The sequence below is a fragment of the Aplysia californica genome, unplaced genomic scaffold, assembly GCF_000002075.1.
Source record: "Aplysia californica isolate F4 #8 unplaced genomic scaffold, AplCal3.0 scaffold00318, whole genome shotgun sequence".
NCBI classification, from domain to species: Eukaryota; Metazoa; Mollusca; class Gastropoda; order Aplysiida; family Aplysiidae; genus Aplysia; species Aplysia californica.
Genome location: NW_004797588.1, coordinates 192,484 through 211,016, shown reverse-complemented (window position 1 = coordinate 211,016; position 18,533 = coordinate 192,484). Strand labels below are relative to the sequence as shown.

At 40.4% G+C, this 18,533-nt stretch overlaps 1 protein-coding gene across 1 annotated transcript in view; it reads right to left on the bottom strand.

Annotated features, from left to right (window-relative positions):
* Window positions 1-13,942, bottom strand: part of LOC101856109 (type-1 glutamine synthetase 1-like) — an 18,372-nt gene extending 4,430 nt beyond the window's left edge. Inside the window, exons 1-2 of the mRNA XM_013084796.1 lie at window positions 13,685-13,942; window positions 13,303-13,623 (exon numbers count right to left, since the gene is read on the bottom strand). Of these exons, the coding sequence (XP_012940250.1) occupies window positions 13,303-13,623; window positions 13,685-13,942 (579 nt within the window). The remainder of the gene's footprint in view (window positions 1-13,302; window positions 13,624-13,684) is intronic.
* Between the last annotated feature and the right edge of the window lie 4,591 nt (window positions 13,943-18,533).

Here is an 18,533-nt window from a genome sequence, read left to right as displayed (position 1 = left end):
ACACACACACACACACACACACTCACATAGACCAAACCTTATAGAAATGCAATACACAGGGTGATTTTAAAAAATGAACAACGTTTTTTCTAAATATCTCGCACAAAATCTGTACTAGAATGTTATAACTTGGAACAGATATAATTCACTCAAGAGGGATTTTTTTACATAAAAAAAACTTTAACCACCTACAATTGCAAAATGCGCCAATTTAAAATACCTTGTAAGGAAAGTCATGAAATGATTGATTTAGGGTTTTTTTCCTTTTCTATTAAAAAAATCTAATCTTTCCATCCCTGTAACCTTTAAATAATATTTCTTTTCTCCTACAGATTTATTTTTTTCTCAATTCAGAAATTCCAAGAATCAATGGTCCATATGTCCTCCTTTGAACTAGACACCTCTGAACACGTCGTTCGTAAAGTTCAGTAGTGACCAAACACAAGGATCCACTCAACCATGAGTAGATCTACTCAAAGCCACACACACTGTACACCTTGCAGTATGGAGGGGTTTCTAGAGATAACGGGAAGGGGGGGAGGGGGGGGGTAAGATTGCCCAAGTAGACAGCATTAAGTGTGGAGTTGATATAACCTGAAAGGTGAATATGGGCCAAAGAAACGAAATGTCGTAGAGGAATGTTCACGTTTTTTAAAAATTCCCTTTGACTTCCAAATGTTGTGAAACGCAAAACTTCAGTGCGGAGGAAAATATTAAGTTTTTTTATGATCACCCTGTATATTCTGAAATGAAATATCAACAAATTATAAAGTGTCTGAAGTCAAGGCCGTAACCATTTGCGTCACCTGGATAAGTTGCGATTCCTTCGATCAGACCATCTGTCACTTTTTTTCTGGAAAACATACGTCCCAATGGTCGGCAGTGAATGTCATAAACAACCAGTTGAATATATTCAAAGTCCACCGCGTTATTAAGAGTTTTGTCCTCCATGTTCTCTACCGAACCGTCGAAAGTCTGGAACAGGAATAAAATTTCTTGTAAATTTGTGAGGATAGATATATGTAGCTCGGTATTTTTTTTAAAATGATGTTTTCAGAACCTCATAGCTGCCAAAGGCTGAGATGGGGAACGTTCGGCAAAAATGCATTAAAAGGAACGTTTTTAGAAGGTATATTCCTGAATGAATTCCACGTTACACAGCACTGCTGTTCCGCAACGAACACCCATAATGTTATGTTTCGTACAATAAAAACATGATCGTTTCTCATTGGCATGGTTCACATTTGTTGGAAATTGAATAAACTTAATAAAAAAAACACTAATTTTAATCTATATTCATTTGATACAAACGTGTTCAGACGAAGTGTTGCGTTTTTACTGGCGTTCAGTATATTTTTTCTGTGCATAGGCTGGTGCAGTTGCCATTGTTTTTGCACGTTTCTCCAAGGGCACACGGAGTAGAGCCTTCGGTTCAGACACTGTCTGAACACGATCTTTTAGTTGTTATATTATGTGTTTGTAATGCCAACTGTTCTTATTTCCGTGTCCGTAGATGCATCATGTAGTAATTGAACCCTTGCTCACCAAGCATGCCAGGCCAAAAACTAGGGTGTTAATAAAATGTCAGACAACAGTGCTTCAGCGTCACTCTGAGTGGTGACAGGTTTCTGAATAATTCTTAATACGAAATGTCGTCTGAGCTGCAGATGTAAGAGTATTCTGACAGGTTTGCAATATGTGTGTGTGTGTGTGTGTGTGTGTGTGTGTGTGTGTGTGTGTGTGTGTGTGTGTGTGTGCGCGCGCGCTTCAGTGTGTGTGTGGGGGGGGGGGCAAGGTGAACTCTTTAGTGACTGCTGTTGAGTGCATTGGACTTCTCGCCTAAGCTTTGTCTTATACTTCTCCGTTGTGGGACCAGAATGCACCCATGCATCCAGGAAGTAGCTGAAGATACATGAGCTGTCTGTGGTGATACGTCTGAGTGATAGTTCCACTTTTCAAAACGTTCTCAAGTATAGCGACTGGGATAATTTTGGACTTCGATCTTAAGATCTTACTTTCCTTCCCCCACTTTTGATATTTATCGTTTCTGACTTACTCTGTTTTAAAAAATGCGACACAGCCTCCACTATACTTTTAACTTTTCATTTAATCCTTTTATCAGTTAATACTTGGACATGCTCGTCAAAGGCAGACGATCTACATTGTTTTGATTGGCTGATTCAGTAAAAGTCTGAGTGCGGCTGTCCTAAGCTTGTGATGCTTCAGTGTGATTCCTAACAATATGTTTCCATGTTAACACAACTTGTCAAATTGGAATGTCCAAGAGAGGTTCCCTAACAGGCCCACGTACGAAGGGATCTGGTCACAAGTCTGTCCTCGTACCTCCTAAACGTCGAAAGTAGGTTGCTGCGCGTGTGTCCGAGATTACACGAGGCCGGGAGCAGGTCAAGTAATTTAAGCTGCGCCAATTAATGTTTCCATCGTCCCTGGTTTAGAGTTGAGTGGTTGGGTAAAAGGAAATCTCTTTAAAATGCATTTGACTTCAAAATACGCCTTTTCCCCATCAAATATCAAAATAGATCGTTCAGATGAATCAGATCGAAATTTATTCAACACAGTCAAATCAAATTCAACATAGAAAGTTCTTTATTTTGCTTTTACTTTTATCCGCCGCTTATACCCTTATGGGTGTCACGGGAAGAAAGAGACGTCTCTCTGCCACCAGCCGGAGAGCTTGGGTCAGGGGGGATGGCGTGAGTTGTTAATGTTTCCCTGACTGCATCTACCCAGGTCTTTCTCGGTTGCCCTATGGCCCTGTTGCCTTCGAAAATTTTTTTATATAGACACGTTGTGCCGGGTGGTGTGCTGGTAATGGCATGAGATTTCCGAAACATTTGATTCTTTGGTGTTGGATGGGATGCATGATATCATTTGTACCCAACATTACTCTGATTACTGTGTTTCTAATTTTGTCTCGCCTGGTCTTGTTTGTTGCTTTTCTAAGGCTTCGCATTTCACATGTTGTAATTCTTTGCTCTAATGTCTTGTTCGTGGTCCATGTTTGGCATTGATAGGTGAGTGTCGGGATGGATATGGAGTTGACATTTTGAGTTTTGTTGTTATGGGGGTGTTAGGATGTTTCAATAGTGGAGTAAGCTGGTAATTAACATTATTGGCCTTTTGTACTCGTGTTTCAGTTTCTCTGTCCAGTCGCCCATCCTCTGTGAATATACCTCCGAGGTACTTAAATTCTTGGACCTGTCTGAGACTGTTATTGTTGATGTTTTCCTGAGTGGTCCTGGCTTTCTATTTACTTCCATCGTCTCTGTTTTGTTGATGTTGATCTTCATGTCATAGTTGTTACATTCTATGTTTAATCTGGTGGTGTGGTGTTGGAGACTTTGTTCACCTTTGTGTGCCAGGCTTTGGTCATCAGCGAAAATAGAAAGTTCAAACATCAAAATAGAGAGAGCAAATGTAACACAAGGAAGCTCAAATATCAAAATAGCGCTATCAATTGTAACAGTAGAGAGTTCAAATTAAACTTTGTCAGTTCAAATTCAACACATATAATTTAAACACAATAGGTTGTTTAACATGGTCTTGAGCACCCCCCCCCCCTTGCAACCCTCCCACTCACCCCCCTCTCTCTCTCTCTCTCTCTCTCTCTATATATATATATATATATATATATATATATATATATATATATATATATATATATATATATATATCTGCCTATCTGTCTCTCTCTCTGTCTCGGTCTCTCTCTCTGTCTGTCTGTCTGCCTGCCTGCCTGCCTGCCTGCCTGCCTGCCTGCCTGTCTGTCTGTCTGTCTGTCGGTCTGTCGGTCTGTCGGTCTGTCTGTCTCTCATTGTCTTTCTCTGTCCCTCAATCTTTCTCTTTCTGTATCTTTCTCTTTCTGTATCTCTCTCTTTCTCTCTCTCTCTCTCTCTCTCTCTCTCTCTCTCTCTCTCTCTCTCTCTCTCTCTCTCTCTCTCCGTATTTCTCTCTGTGTCTATTTTCAAATAATCAATCAAACAAGCAGACAAACAAATAATCAAACAAACAATCAAACACGTTGAATCTGAATTGTGACTGGATCTATGGATAGCCGGAAAGCAGAACTATATTATCTTTCTCATAGTTTTGACCTTGCTCCCTCCGACTTTCGAGATACTAAAGCGACATTTAGCATAAAGGCTGTCCATAGAAGAGGATTATCTTATCGCAAAGATTGGCTGCAGTTCCTTGGTTAGCTTATTTACAAGGAGGGAATATGATTTGTTATGAGAACTGCCAGTAAAAACTCACCAATACTTCATGGGAACTTTTTCAGAAGTCGCACAATGGTGGCACTACGTTAAATATACATGTGTTTATTCAGAGGTTTCACCTTATTTTTAGAACAACCCCTGAAAAAAAACCATAGCACAAAAGCGCATTCTGAAGGCGTATTTTGCCAAAAGTTTATGGTGATTCATGCTCGTTGACATATTTCGTATTCATTCAACACATAATACCCTTCAAGGAAAACCCCAGCTCACCCCATTAACATTAACACAATGAAATTTCACTTGCCATGCCCTTTTCAAAATAAGTTCAGTGTGTACGTCTTTAACTCAATCCCTACCGTGAGCCACATTTTGCAACTCTACAAATTCTTAATCCATTCCAATTAAAAGTCTTTGCATACTCAAACTTACGCAAATTATCACCATTTTTACTTTTTTCTTTGCTCCTCTACGGCTGCGAAACTTGGAAGACAACGAAGACAGTACTGAATAAGGTCCAGACTTTCATCAACATATGTATGAGGAGTATTTTAAGAATTAAGTGGCAGGAAAGAATAAGAAATGAAGAACTGTGGGAAAGGACAGGACAAAAGGATATAGAAGTAGAAATAGGACTAAGAAAGTGGCAATGGATGGGACACACCTTAAGAAAGCCCAGCGGAAACATCACAAGACAGTCACTGCAGTGGAACCCACAGGGAGCACGAGGCAGGGGTAGGCCACGGGAAACATGGAGGAGATGCGTGGAAAGGGACATGAGAGAAATGAAGCTCACTTGAAACGAGCTTGGAAGGATGGCTCAGGACAGAGATAAATGGAAGGAGCTTGTATGTGGCCTATACCCTGCTAGGGGTGAAAGGCATTGGTGATGACTTTTTTCTTCTTTGAAATGTATGATTGGAAATTCATTTACAAGCATTTCGATATTGTTTGAATAGCTTGCTTTTTTAATCAAAGGAATTATTTTGGTGTTTTTTTCTGATTACAATTAAAAAGGAACAAATGGCCACCAGAATGAATTTACTGCTTGTAAAAAATGTTAAATGGGACTGAGGTAATAATTATATTTTAAAAAGATCAAAATTCCAGATCATGGACAAGGAAAAAAATATTAATATTATCTGCTCATGATAAAATGCCTTATAGTTCTGTACAATGGTTATTAATACCATCTGGCAGTTAAACCTGTCTGTCTTTCTATACTTGAATGGTCGATCCTAACTGTCCTTCAAAACCGCCGTTTGAGGCAAGTCGACGTCCGCATGCATAAACAAAGTGTTCACGAAGTTTTCTTATAAACTTTCAAATTTAAAAAAAAAAGAAAGAAAGTACGGGGGAAAACATTTCGCAAAACTTCGCAAAATCCAAAATCCAAAATGAAAAACAAAAGAAAACAAAAGAAAACAAAACACGTGAGACGTAGTACTTCCAAATCTTTCTTCCCAACAAAACGTTTCAGTCCCAACGAGCTGCTGTTAATTGTATGCGCCATCAAGTCAATGAAAGTACAAAAATGTATCTAGCACAGCTGGAACACCGTGAAGCCTGTCTCAACAACTATCATTTTGACGAGGTATTTGCATCTACTTGCCCTTGCGGCAAAAATGAATAAATGAAATGCAGTAGATCCCAACTGACAGGGAAAAACGCCAACGTAAATTATTATCAAATTGTCATTAGCTAGTATTAGTACTAGTATGGGGATCAACTTTCCTTGACCTGGATATGAAAACGGCGTAAGGTCAACCGGTGTGAATGAAAAATGAGCAGTCACCCAGAAACTGCTAACCTAAATTCTTTTCTTTTGGCATTTTAAACAGAATATAAGGTTTCGAATGTAGTTCTTTGCGATTTCCGTGTTGGAACTTCAGCACATTCATATCTCATCTAAAACAAAAATTTTCACAAAATGATTTCACAAAATGTTGTCAGCAAAAGTGCACATTTTTTTCGCTAAGATCTGGTAACACAAGCTAACAGTTTACAATTCTTATTTTGTTATCGGAACCACAATTTCTAAAAACTTAGCTCCAAGATATATACAGATTATTCTGCCGTTCTCTCCTTTACGATCTATGATATCTGGAGGGATGCTATTGGTTTTTTCTTTTAAGAAAATATTCTGACAAATATTTCATACTTTCACATTGCAGGCTCACGACAAAAATTGACATGCTCTCAAATTGAATGCAGCACCCACCAGGGGCGAAGCGTCTATATAATCAAATAATCACTGCTTCCCTTCCTAATTTTGAAACATTGTCGCTGTCAAATTCATCCTTAAACGTAAACCTCTTAAATTAAAAGTAAAAAGAGGTTCGTAATCCACAATGAGTATGCCTAACATTCAAAACGGTTTCACGGCCACATAAATAGCCTCCTCACCCCTCTCGGGCCACTCCATAAGGAGTCGCAAGCTTTGATTAAGTAAGCTTAAAGTGAGGCTGGGAAGAGTCTGCCAATACAGTTTAGGGAACATGTGCATAGCAGTCATGGCTGTTTCATTGCCACATATACCCTGTTCACCACTTTGGGGCCACAGTTATAATCAATCCCAGGCCCTGATTAAGTAAGCTAACGAACACTGGTCGAGTCTACCTCACAAATGTGAGGGGAACTAACTCCTAACAATCTCTTTACTGCTGCATGTGCTTGTTTTTTTTTCCTCGACTTTTTACTGTCCTATAATCAGATCGTGACCTCGATTATGACACCAGCTCCTGGCCACGAAAGGCTAACAAAAACAGCCAAATGTGAAATTTAAAAAATGATAATTGTCATGTTCTACCAAAGAGTTAGACTCTCTGGTAGATCTATAACATATAGGTCTAGTACTGACATCTCTGCTTCTTTGCTTTGTGTTTATGTATTCACATCTAAAGTTAATTTAATTTTAGTTGGAACTGATATTTAATAAGATACTTTCCCGATTATTTTGGCGGTTGAACATACAATAAGAATTCCGGATTTGTTTTCATGCACAACTCAGAGTCGCCGCCTCGAGTAAGATTCTTCTGTGATATCTACAGGCCATATAGATCTATATCTGGTCCCGTTTCACTTTGATTACCCTGTCAAACAAGTCAGCCTTCGCCCCTGGCACCCACATTGAACACACAAAGTCATCCAACATATTTACCAGCCAGCGCAGCCTCGTTCTGTAGACAATACCTTACACGCTAACCCCGGGTTCTCACCTCGCTGGTGAAGCGAAGTGAAAAACGAATATCCCAGTAAAAATAGGAAAAATCTTAAACTGATTCCAACATAAGTTTTTTTCCCTCTCTAAGGGGAAAGATTCCAGGCTCATTTCCTCGGAATAATACTTTACTTCGCTTACTTTATCCGTCCTCTTGTACCTCTAATGCGTCTAGGGGAGAAAGAGGTCCCTGTCTCTAGCAAGTTTGAAGTCCTGGCTGGGTGGGATTTTGTATGTTCTCAGGGTATCCTTTACACCCTGGATCCAGGTCTTTCTTGGTCTTCCTCTTGCCTTGTACCCTGATACTTTTCTGTAGTAGGTTTTGCTGGCAAGCCGGTGAGGTGCCATACGTGTGAGGTGTTCAAACCACCCGATTGTTTGCCTTCGAATGTAGTGGAGAACAGGGGGAATCGTGTTTGACAAAAAACTTCACCTTTATTCTACAGATAAAAGACCTCTGTGTGAGGCACCAAAAAAGCCTTAAACGCTTTTAAAATTCTGTTTCATTCGGAGTGGGGCGAGGACTCAAAACCCCATCTCCACCTTTACTGTTCCCTTCTCCGATCCAGGCTTGACTACTGCTGTCAAGTCTATGGATCGGTAAAACCCCACGTCCTAGAGATGCTAAACCCAGTACAAAACCAAGAACTCGGCCTCGCCCTAGGGGTTTTCCGCATTTCCCCAGTGCAAAGCCTCCGGGCCGAGGCAAACATACCATCGCTAACACTCAGACGTACACAACTATTATTACAATATGCAATTAAAAAGAGCTCAACACTAGAGAACCCAACACACGACTGCATTTTTGGAACACACCCAGACACAACAAACAAATTAAAAAACAACCACAAACTAATTAAACCTTTCTATACCCCAGGGTCCTTGATTGAAGGCCTCAAAATCTTAGACCCCCCCCCCCCTAAAAAAAATAAAAAAATCAATAGCAAAAATAGCCCCCCCCCCCCCCTCCCCTTTTTTCACTGTTGAACAACTTTTTCCAACCTCCCTCCGTGACACCTCACCAAGGCAAAGAAGACTTACAGCTCACCACACACATCAAAGCAAGCACAAACACAAAAACATCCACACAAAAAAAACAATTAAAAAATACCCGACACACAGTTAATCCCATCCTGAACCCTCTATTTCCTCTGCGGAGGCCACTACCATTTACATGGCATTGAACTCCGTACAAAAATCCCCTTAAAACATCCTTTCTTATAGTCTGTCTGAATCTCTATCTTGCATCACCTCTCTCTCACACATTACACATCCTATTCACCTAAAAATAATTAAGTTATAGCAAAAAATGCACACTTTAATGGAGCCATGTTGGCATCCATTGATGGAAACGAGTCGGTCGATCTCCTGATGACGGAATCCTTGCCCCTTCTGTTGGGATCAACGAAGAACACTTTCCCACAAACTGGCTTAAAAAAAATAAAGTAAAAAACTACACTTCCGGTCTGTTGGAGACACACAAACAAATTAATAACAAACTCTAATTATAATGGATAGCATTTGTATAGCGCAAATCCCCGCTGTTTTTTTTTTTTTTTTTTTTTTTTTTCAATCTCTATGCTCTTCACAATATATACTATTATCCCAGCAGGCCTGAGAGCATTCTGAAACAATCTCAACTCCCTGGGAAGCATACAGTGCAAGCGACCATTTATTGGCTTTAAAACACTAACATACTGACAAGATCTTTCGCTGTCTATGGCCTTGTACTCATTCCCAACTGGTTCAAGTGAGGAACATTCGTGTAAAGTGCCTTTCCCAATGACACAACTTTGTGCCTGCGGCTCGAATCCCCGGACCCGCAACCTCACAATAACGAGTCCGGTAGCATTACCACTCTACAACATCATGTCCGAACTGGGTCCATGAAAACCTTGGGGTCTCTCCAGAAGAGACGAAGTCATTTTTACTCGATTGCGTATCAGACACACCTAACTGACACATGAATACCTCCTGCAGGGAGATGAGAAACCGTTCTGTGTGGCAACACAGATTTCACCATTAGACTTACAGAATGTCCGGACTTGAGAGAGACCCGAAGGAAATATTTCAAATGTACAAAATTGTAAGAACTGTTCTCCGTCGTTGATTTCAACAGAATTCTTGATTCTATAAAGGCCGGCCTTTACAATCAATCGTAAATACTGTTATTTCAATATTATTTAAAATGTCATTTTTAAACGGAGACTTTTACCAGGAATTCTTTACATTTCAATCTGATCATTGTCCATAAATCATATCGCGCTGTGAACTGTTGTGAATGCAACCAACGTGTGTTTCGCGCGCTCGTATGACATTATGCAGATAGGAGCGCCGTAAAACTCTTACTAAACTAAATTAGAACAGTATGAGTTATTAATTATTGACGAAAATTATCCACCATTTATCATTGGATAGGGTATGGCAGACAAGTCATACGCACAAGTGAGTTCGGTTTTCCGAACTGTCCCGTCAACAACTGATCTTGCGCCAGTCGAAGCTCCGATTCCAGTGCTTGTCATAAGCACCTTTCCCTGAACAAAAAATTCAACTCTTACATACAATTTTTAACATAACGCAACAAATAAAATGGCTGACCGGAGCATATCCCTTGAACTATCTCTTTAAATGCTTCGTACACACAGAACTTTACGGATGGAAAATTCATTGATGTAAAGAAAGCCATTTTTCGAATGTTACCACGTATTTTCTTGCGGCACCATAGATTTACACTACTAGGAACTAGATACTGTACGCCCCTCTCTCGTCTTGCGGCGCGATGGCCATATTCGACAGCTGCGTCCGCCATGTTCTTGTTGGCAAGCTGTATGAAGGAGTTCACACTGAAGCAATGGGCAAGGCATGTTTTCTCTCTCACAGGCATTAGGCAAGGCTTGGCCCTTGTTGGGTTGTTGTTTTTTACGTAGGCACCTTGGCGTACTATGATATCTAGATTACTAGAAAGCAATAATACAGCGTACTTTCTGTAACTAGATATACAAATAAATGTTCTATTAAATAGATAGAGATAGATAGGCTTTAAAACAAACAACAATAACAACAAAACAACGTTATTTCTTCATCAGCACTTTATCTACGAGATGGTTTAATTTCTTATTGACTGAATTAAAGCGCACAGGGCCTATAGAACTTTAAAGAAAAAGTGTGAAAAGATGTGGGTGTCATGGCAACATCCCTACCACCCCACCCCCTCTCCCTTCCCGAATCCCAATTAAACCCCTACCCCTCACCCCCGCCCCCAATTTATGAGTTTGGAATTCTATTAAATCAAGAACAGCCATACCAAAAAAATACAGAGTTTCTATGCTATTAGGGGTAGGAAGGCAATGAAGCTCTTGATAAAACAAATTGAGCCAAACAAATGATGAATACATTACTAGTAATTTTTAAAAAACGAGTTAAATTTTCCCTTGTGACATGTGTACTAGGAACTGTATTTTTCATACTTGCGTTCACTTTTTTGTTGGAACTATACAAAATAAGTAGTGTTTTCTATGTTGTTATTAAACTTTGGTACATATTGAATTTATGAACAAAAGTAGACCATTTACAGCACTTAAACTAAAGCTCCTAGCTTCTATTGCTGTTTTAAGTAAATCTACTTTTGGACATAGCCTAGTAAAACAACTGTGACAACTCTGGACTCACTGAAGATAAAAAAGTGAACTCAATTTTGTTTTGTAGCCTGGTCAATTGTCTTTCAACACAATGTAGTGATAACTGAAACAAAAGCCTTTACTAAGGTGTTTTTGGGCAACATTCAGTTAGACTTACTTGTGGCAACTGAAACTGATCCCCGACTTGTCTACATCAATGATGCTTTTTGTTTTAGTAGAGATTTTACGGCGCTCACAACTTATGGGGTGGATGTCAACACAGAAGTCCTTACAGGGAATCGGGCTTACTCAGCTCACCTCTCTAGCTTCATCAGCACAAAGTCTGCTTCGACTATCGAGGCATCCCGGAAATAGCGGGTCACAAGAAAGTGACAAACATACAAAAGAAGTAGAGGAAAAATGACGATAGTAAGGATGAGGAAAGAAAAATGAGCAGTTCCCTGTCGCAATTCCGGCACATTTATGAGCATGATATCAATGAATCAGTCCATTTACAATTGTACTGTGCAGCAGAGCATGGTAATGTCCCCCCTTTGGGAATGGCCTAAAGACACTTCAGTCAGTAGCAGCACCGCCCCGGGGGTGACATCACTGGTGCGGGAAAAGAACAGGTTTTTTCATCTTGTGACGAACAGAGTAGCAAGTGTTATGTTGAACGTGTAACATAAAGAAGCATACTGTTTGAAAAAGAAATTACCTGCCTATTGTGAAATTAAATAGATCTAGCTGCTAGTCAACCTTAACTCAGAACCTTACTGAAGGCTCTCTATTTTTTTTTTTAAACCCGGAGTGACTATTGTGCCAATTTTTCTTTCATAGGATTAGAGCTAGCCCTTCATTTTAGTCGTAGCTCTAGCCAAGGGGTTAGGTTAGGCTCAGCCATTCATTTCGTCTTAAACTTAGCTTTAGGGGATAGGGTTAGGTTAAGCCGTTCATATGATTTGCTAGTAATAGATAGGCCCAAATTGTCACTGCCAAAAATAAAAAAGGGAAGAGACATTACAACAGCTTTTTTGCGTTACTCAAACCAATAGATCTATACTGAAAATAGAATATATATGAGCCATTTTTCTATTTTACTACGCGATTGAAGACATGTGACACTTTAAAAAATCTGTAACATAAAAAAAGTTATTAGGGGACTGTGCAGTCCCCTAGCGCTGCTTTGTGCACTGGGGGACTGCAAAGAAACAACCTTTGACCTTTGGATCGAAGTCAATAAGCCATCATCACCCCATCAGAGAGATCTAGATCTAGATCATACTGATACATTAAATCTAGATATCTAGTTAAGTTAATTAGTATGGTGGGAGAATCTAGATCTAGAGCCTTACTCTGTTTACTTAAGGCGAATTTATCATTTATGTCGACAGGTATTACCTGTATTACCTGTCCTGGGCAACAACGTCATTGCGCACCGGACAGGTCCATAAGTGCTCAGTTCCCCCCAGCACCAAAGCCCGCAAGATATTCATACTGATTGTTCCGGTGGCTGTCTGATTATGGCGACGTCTTTCCTTTCCAGACAATCGTTCCTTTCTTCCTTCTCCCCTCTCTATCCCCATTTCCCGTATCCTAATGATTGCGTGGTGTTCTGCTGTCTACCTGTCTTCTTCATCCCGCAACTTTTTCTCCAGGCTCTTCAACACTTCTCCTTTGTCAAATTTCACCTCACCATCAACCACGGCACTGCTTGCCAGCCTATCAGCCTCCTCATAGCCTTTCACTCCAGAGTGCCCAGGACAGAATATCCACGTGATGGTTCTAAGTGATGAGTGTTGTATGGGGTTCAACCATTCATTCCGAAGAAGCCCTTTCTCAACCCTTCGCAAGATGCTCTGGGAGTCTGTGACAATGATGAGATGAGTAGTTCTTGGTCTTGTATTATGAAGCCACCCAAGCGCTCTTGTTACGGCCTCAATCTCCATTTTCATGCCCTGACATGCCAAGAACCTTTTTGTTCCCACTGTACACCACAAAACCCCATCCACTTCTCTCACCCCTCCTGACTGATCCATCCGTATAGATCACTGGGTCCTCTTGCTTGGAATGCTCCTCAAATTAACTGTCGTATATCATTGTCGTTAATGACAGCAGCACATTCCCGTCTTTCTCAACCCATAGTGATGTGAACGTTGGCCAGGCTTCTGCAATCGGAGCTCAGTTCAAACCACTCCTTTCCACAGCATATTTCATCGATGCCACAAACTTTCCTCAAGGAGTCTTCTGCTTCTGCCAACCATGAGCTGCCCCGTTTGATCCTGTTTCCTTTGATGCTGCCCTGGTTTTCATGCAAAGGGTGCCTCGGGTCTCCCAAAACATTCAAGTACAGCTTTGCCTGTGCCACCTTATGCCTCACTCTGATGCTGGCCAGGTCAAGGGTGTATCTCATACAGACAACATGGGTGTCCTTTGTGCAACCTAGAACGGCCCTCATAGCTGCATTCTTTACTCTCTCCAACCTGTCTATCTGAGTCTTGGACAGGGAGAGGATGCCCAGCCCATAGTCTATGACTGACAGAACCACCAGCTGCATTAGGAGAAAAAAAAACTATCTGTTGAATTCCCGCTGAAGCCAAGGTCTTCACTACATTGATGCCTTTCTGAGCCCTGACAGCAACATTGTCAATATGTCTTCGGAACGAAAGTGTCCTGTCCAGAGTGATTCCCAGGTACTTCAGCTCATGCTGTCTGTCTATGAGAACGTGGTCAAACACAATTTCAGGGGTAGAATCTTTCACAATACGGTTGTTGAGTGAGCACCAGATGACCTGTGCTTTGTCTGGATTGATGACCACCTTGTATTCCTCACACCAATCTGCGACCTTGCACAGCCTGTCCTGTAGCATCCGTCCTACCGCTAGCCTATCACGACCTTGTCCGTAGACCATCACATCATCTGCAAATGTTAGGATTCTTCCTGCTCCACTTACACCGATCCTGGCAACAGGTTTGTTGATCTATCTAGATTCTAGACCTATATTAGATTTGGATCCAGTAGTACTTATGACATAGACTGTAGACTACACTAGATACATTGTTGGTCTACTCTTCTTCAATTAAAGATTTGCAGTCTGTGCCTATAATATATAGGAGGCCCAGATTAGATCTAGATCTAGTAGTAGGTCTAGTATTAGCATTACCAAAGATTCTCTACTTCCAAGATATTGCAATCCTTCTTTGGGCTTTTGTTCCACGCCGTGGCGGGCCAGCTTTGCCGACGTCACTTGGCAACGCGAGGTTGGTTTCATCGTCGACTGCTTGGGGGGGGGGGTTCTTTGCAGTCCCCATAGAATTATTTCCTATTTAAACCTATAGTGTAAATCTATGGCAGTCCCCCAGTGCACAAAGCAGCGCCAGGTGACTGCAGTGTCCCCTAACAACTTCCATACTTCCATTTCTTTCCAGATGCTGACATCTACTCCAAGCTTACATAATAAGCTGTTTTTGTAGGAGTCATGGTACTTCAATTTTGGCCTTCCACTTGGTCTCTTTCCCTGAGCAAGTTCTCCATAGAGAAGTTGCTTCGGAACCCGGTTGTCGTCCATTCTCTTGACATGGCCCAGCGATCTCCATCTTCTTAAACACAGGATACTTGTTATGGTCTGGAGGTTTGCCAGGGCCAGCACTTCAACATAAGTAACCTTGTCACGCCACGAAATGTCTAAGATCTTGCGGCAGAATCTGAGATAGAAAATGCCGAGGCGCTTTTCTTGCCTGCTGTACAAGGTCCATGTTTCAGGTACATAAAGGAGTGTGCTGAAGTTGCCTACTTCGTAAATCTTGATCTTTGTTTTGATGGTTAGGCAACAACAACAATAATAATAATGATAATAATAATAATAATAATAATAATAATAATAATAATAACAATAATAATCATAATAATAATCATAATAATCATAATAATTATAATAATCATAATAATCATAATAAGAAGAAGAATAAGAAGAATAAGAATAAGAGTAAGAATAATAATAGCGCATGCTCGCTCATGTTCTACAGCAAGATTACCTTTACAACTATTATTACCTTCAGCAGGCTCCAGAGCAGTCAGAAACAGTGCGTCTCCAGGGAAGCACACACGACACGCAGCCGAGCGCTCAATCCCTAACAAATTATTACAAGATCTTTCGACGTCTATAACCTTGTGCCCATTCACACCCTACCCCCTCCTGCCCCGGGAAATGACCCCCCCCCCCCCCCCCCCCCCCCCCACACACACACAGAGAGACACAAAAGAAAAGAAAAGAAAAGACCTCCTACCCCCAGAAAAGCGACTGAATAATGCGGTACGTTTTTATTATTGACCTTGCCACTCAGTTGTTATGCACGTATGTCTGACATGGGGTCTGAATTCAACACTGAATCTATTGGTGTACAAAGAGAAGAAGAATAGTGGCGTAGATCTAGTTAAAACAAGTCACACGCTAGTAAAGATTTTGATGCATTTTTTAAAAAAAGTCATAGCCTACTTTTCGATTTTCAGTTTCATACAATTTACGTACAAGTATAATAAATTTAACATATCGTCCAGTAACAAGTACATTGTTCATGGAGGAGAAAGACTAGTTCTCTACGCATGAATAAACTACAATCAAAATGAGGCAAGCCTACTACTTTTAGTTAACCGCGAACTAGGAACGGGTGAGTTACAATGACAATAAAATGAGTGCATTATATAAGACGGAGGTTGTATCAGTATTACATAAAACAATATAATAGACCAACCACAATGATACTTTCTTTTTTTTCGGTCTCGTTTCCCTTTTTAAAGTGCTATGTTGATTGTCCTATTCGCATCAGATATGCATGAGCAATGGAAACATGGTGGGCGGTTGGCGGGTGCTCTGGGGTGGTTTGCTTCTTCTTTCCTATCAAACATCTATCGTCCTTATCTCCCCTTCTTCTTTTTTATGTTTGTTACTCTCGAGTAACACCTCTAATCTCCTGGCGCTCATATGACCTTATGCAGTTGCGAGCGCCGAAAACCTCTACTAAAACTAAATGGAAACATGTGTAAGTTAATATTTTGTGCTATTGTAACACACAAACTCAAAAATAGTTTGAGGTAAAACTAGCCTTCCTTTCACTGTTGCTGTTAATTCTCTGTAGTGTTTAGTCTACAGCAAGGTCCAGTACGCCACTGTGCTAAAACGTAGGTTTAAAGGGAAATATTACACTTCACTTCACTTTTCCTTTCAGAAGAGAAGAACTAGATGGGTACTGAATCCCTGTCAACACGATTTCTTTTCGGTCGAGGGAGGGGGAGCATCATAAGCCCCATCATAAGCTTTAGCGGTCTGAACAAAAGCCAACGAGTTAGGTCGAGGTAGATCTATCTGCTATATTCTCACAAGTCCCAAAAGAAAAAATGTAACATAATTCTGTCTGCTCCGCTCAATATCAGCCGTAAGACGCACTATGCTATTATAAGCAACGAGGCTCGAAAGAAAAAAACGTGACTTTTCAAGAAATTTTTGTTTTTTGGATATATTGAAAGTTTGATATTATTACGTCTTCTGCTTCATTTAAGATAAAACTAAACAACTATAATCGACTATAAATATTTTATTTAGATTTGATTTTGGTTTGTTGTGAGTTTGGGAGACGAGATAAAGGAATTTGGACCTTGCTAGTGTTATCTGTGAGATTATTTTTAGAACCATTACCTCATGGCCACCTTTGCTTCCACCAAAGATTCTCCACTAGTGGTAAATCTTTACCCCAACGTTCTTCATCCGGTGGCGTAAACATGGCACGTAAGCTGACTAGCGGCCTCCCGAGCACGTGGTTTCGGTGAAATGGGGGTAATTCAGATCTCTGTTTCTTTGCTATTTTTCTACAAAACACCAATGCTCAATGCTGAACACTTTGAAAGAGTTCAGATTTTGTTCGTTATAATAGTGTAAGTTTTTTGTATGTCCGGGTATTTGGAGCTGGAGAATCGCCGTGGAAAGGGAAGCCCCTCGAGGTGGGAATGCGAGGCCCCCCGGTCCAAAATTGACACCCATGCATTCGAATGCTTTGCAGAAAGACTGATGATTAAATACCGTCTTTTCATTGGCGGAGAACTATACGGCTTTGAGCGTGGCTTCCCGTGGTTATTATTTTTGGCCTTTAGCGTTTAGATAGAAACGCTTTTTAAAAAAAGGTCTAAGTTTTCAAAGACCATTTTTAAAACGAAATGTGTAAAATACCGGCTAAAAAAAGGTGCCAATAGAAAGAACAGTTGTTTTTTTTTCCAATTAGAATAAAGTCATCGGCTTGGAATTATTTTGCATGAATCCTTCTGCCGGGAGCTTTCAGTATACTACAGTATTGAGCCGGCTCGCTCGCCGCCACGTCGCCGAGACAACGCTCGGTGTTTTTATTGAAAATAATGACAGATCATCGTGTTTGAGGCAATAAAATACTTATTTGTAATGATCTCGCAGTTTTGACAATTATCAGGCTCATTTTCTATGTTATAGTGGTTGTACTCTTTTAATGCAGAGATGTTTGGTGCACTTGGTATTCTTTTACTATCTGTCAAACTTGGGGTTGCAGCCAGTTAACGACTTAGCAAAATTTTATTATTATGTTAAATTGATACAGCTGCCATTATCTTAAACATTCACTGATAGGTAAAAGTATGGCACCAAAATTCTCAGGAGACAGAGCCTTATCATATGAAACAGATGAATTTGACATACAGCCACTCTGAAAATTTAGAGTCTGGTACCTAATATTTTGTTGCATTTGGTGTGAAGTCCATTCTCGTGAAAATTTTGTTTTGTCCATACGTTTTTTTTTTTTGCTCTGAGAATGAATAGTTTTCTACTTTTGTATATTACCTTGTAGTGGCATAGCCAAGATAACTGCTAAATTTCAAGTCTCTATCTCAATTCTAATACCCCCATTGCTATGGGAACATGTTGCTCAACTTCGGAGGCCATTTTCTCCTTTTCATGTTTACTCATCTAGCACAATTAAAAGTTCTGTATTTTCGTCAAATATTGTCATATTTACTTCATTCTTGTTTTAAATTGTAGGGAAAGGTGATAGTTTTTGATAATTATGTTAACTCAGTTTTGAAATTTCCTTCATATAACTGATATTGACCGGCAAGGGCACAAATTTATATGTTATCTGAATCTGTCGACAAGATACGAGGATACTAGACTTTGGGTTAGAGCCAAGGTCCACATACTCCTCTTTCGTACTCTTACGTACTCACAAAGTGGGCATAGAAGCGTTCAACCTTTTAATTTATAATACCTTGGCCCACTGCGGTCGACACGCTTCCTCGCGCTTACATAAACAACGTATGACGTCTAGCATAATATTACAAGATTTTATCAAACATTTTCCGAACGTCCTATGGCTTCACCGACCCTGATCCCGTCATCGCCAAACAGAGCATGCGCTATGCGGGCTGTGCCTCCTAGGTCTAGACCA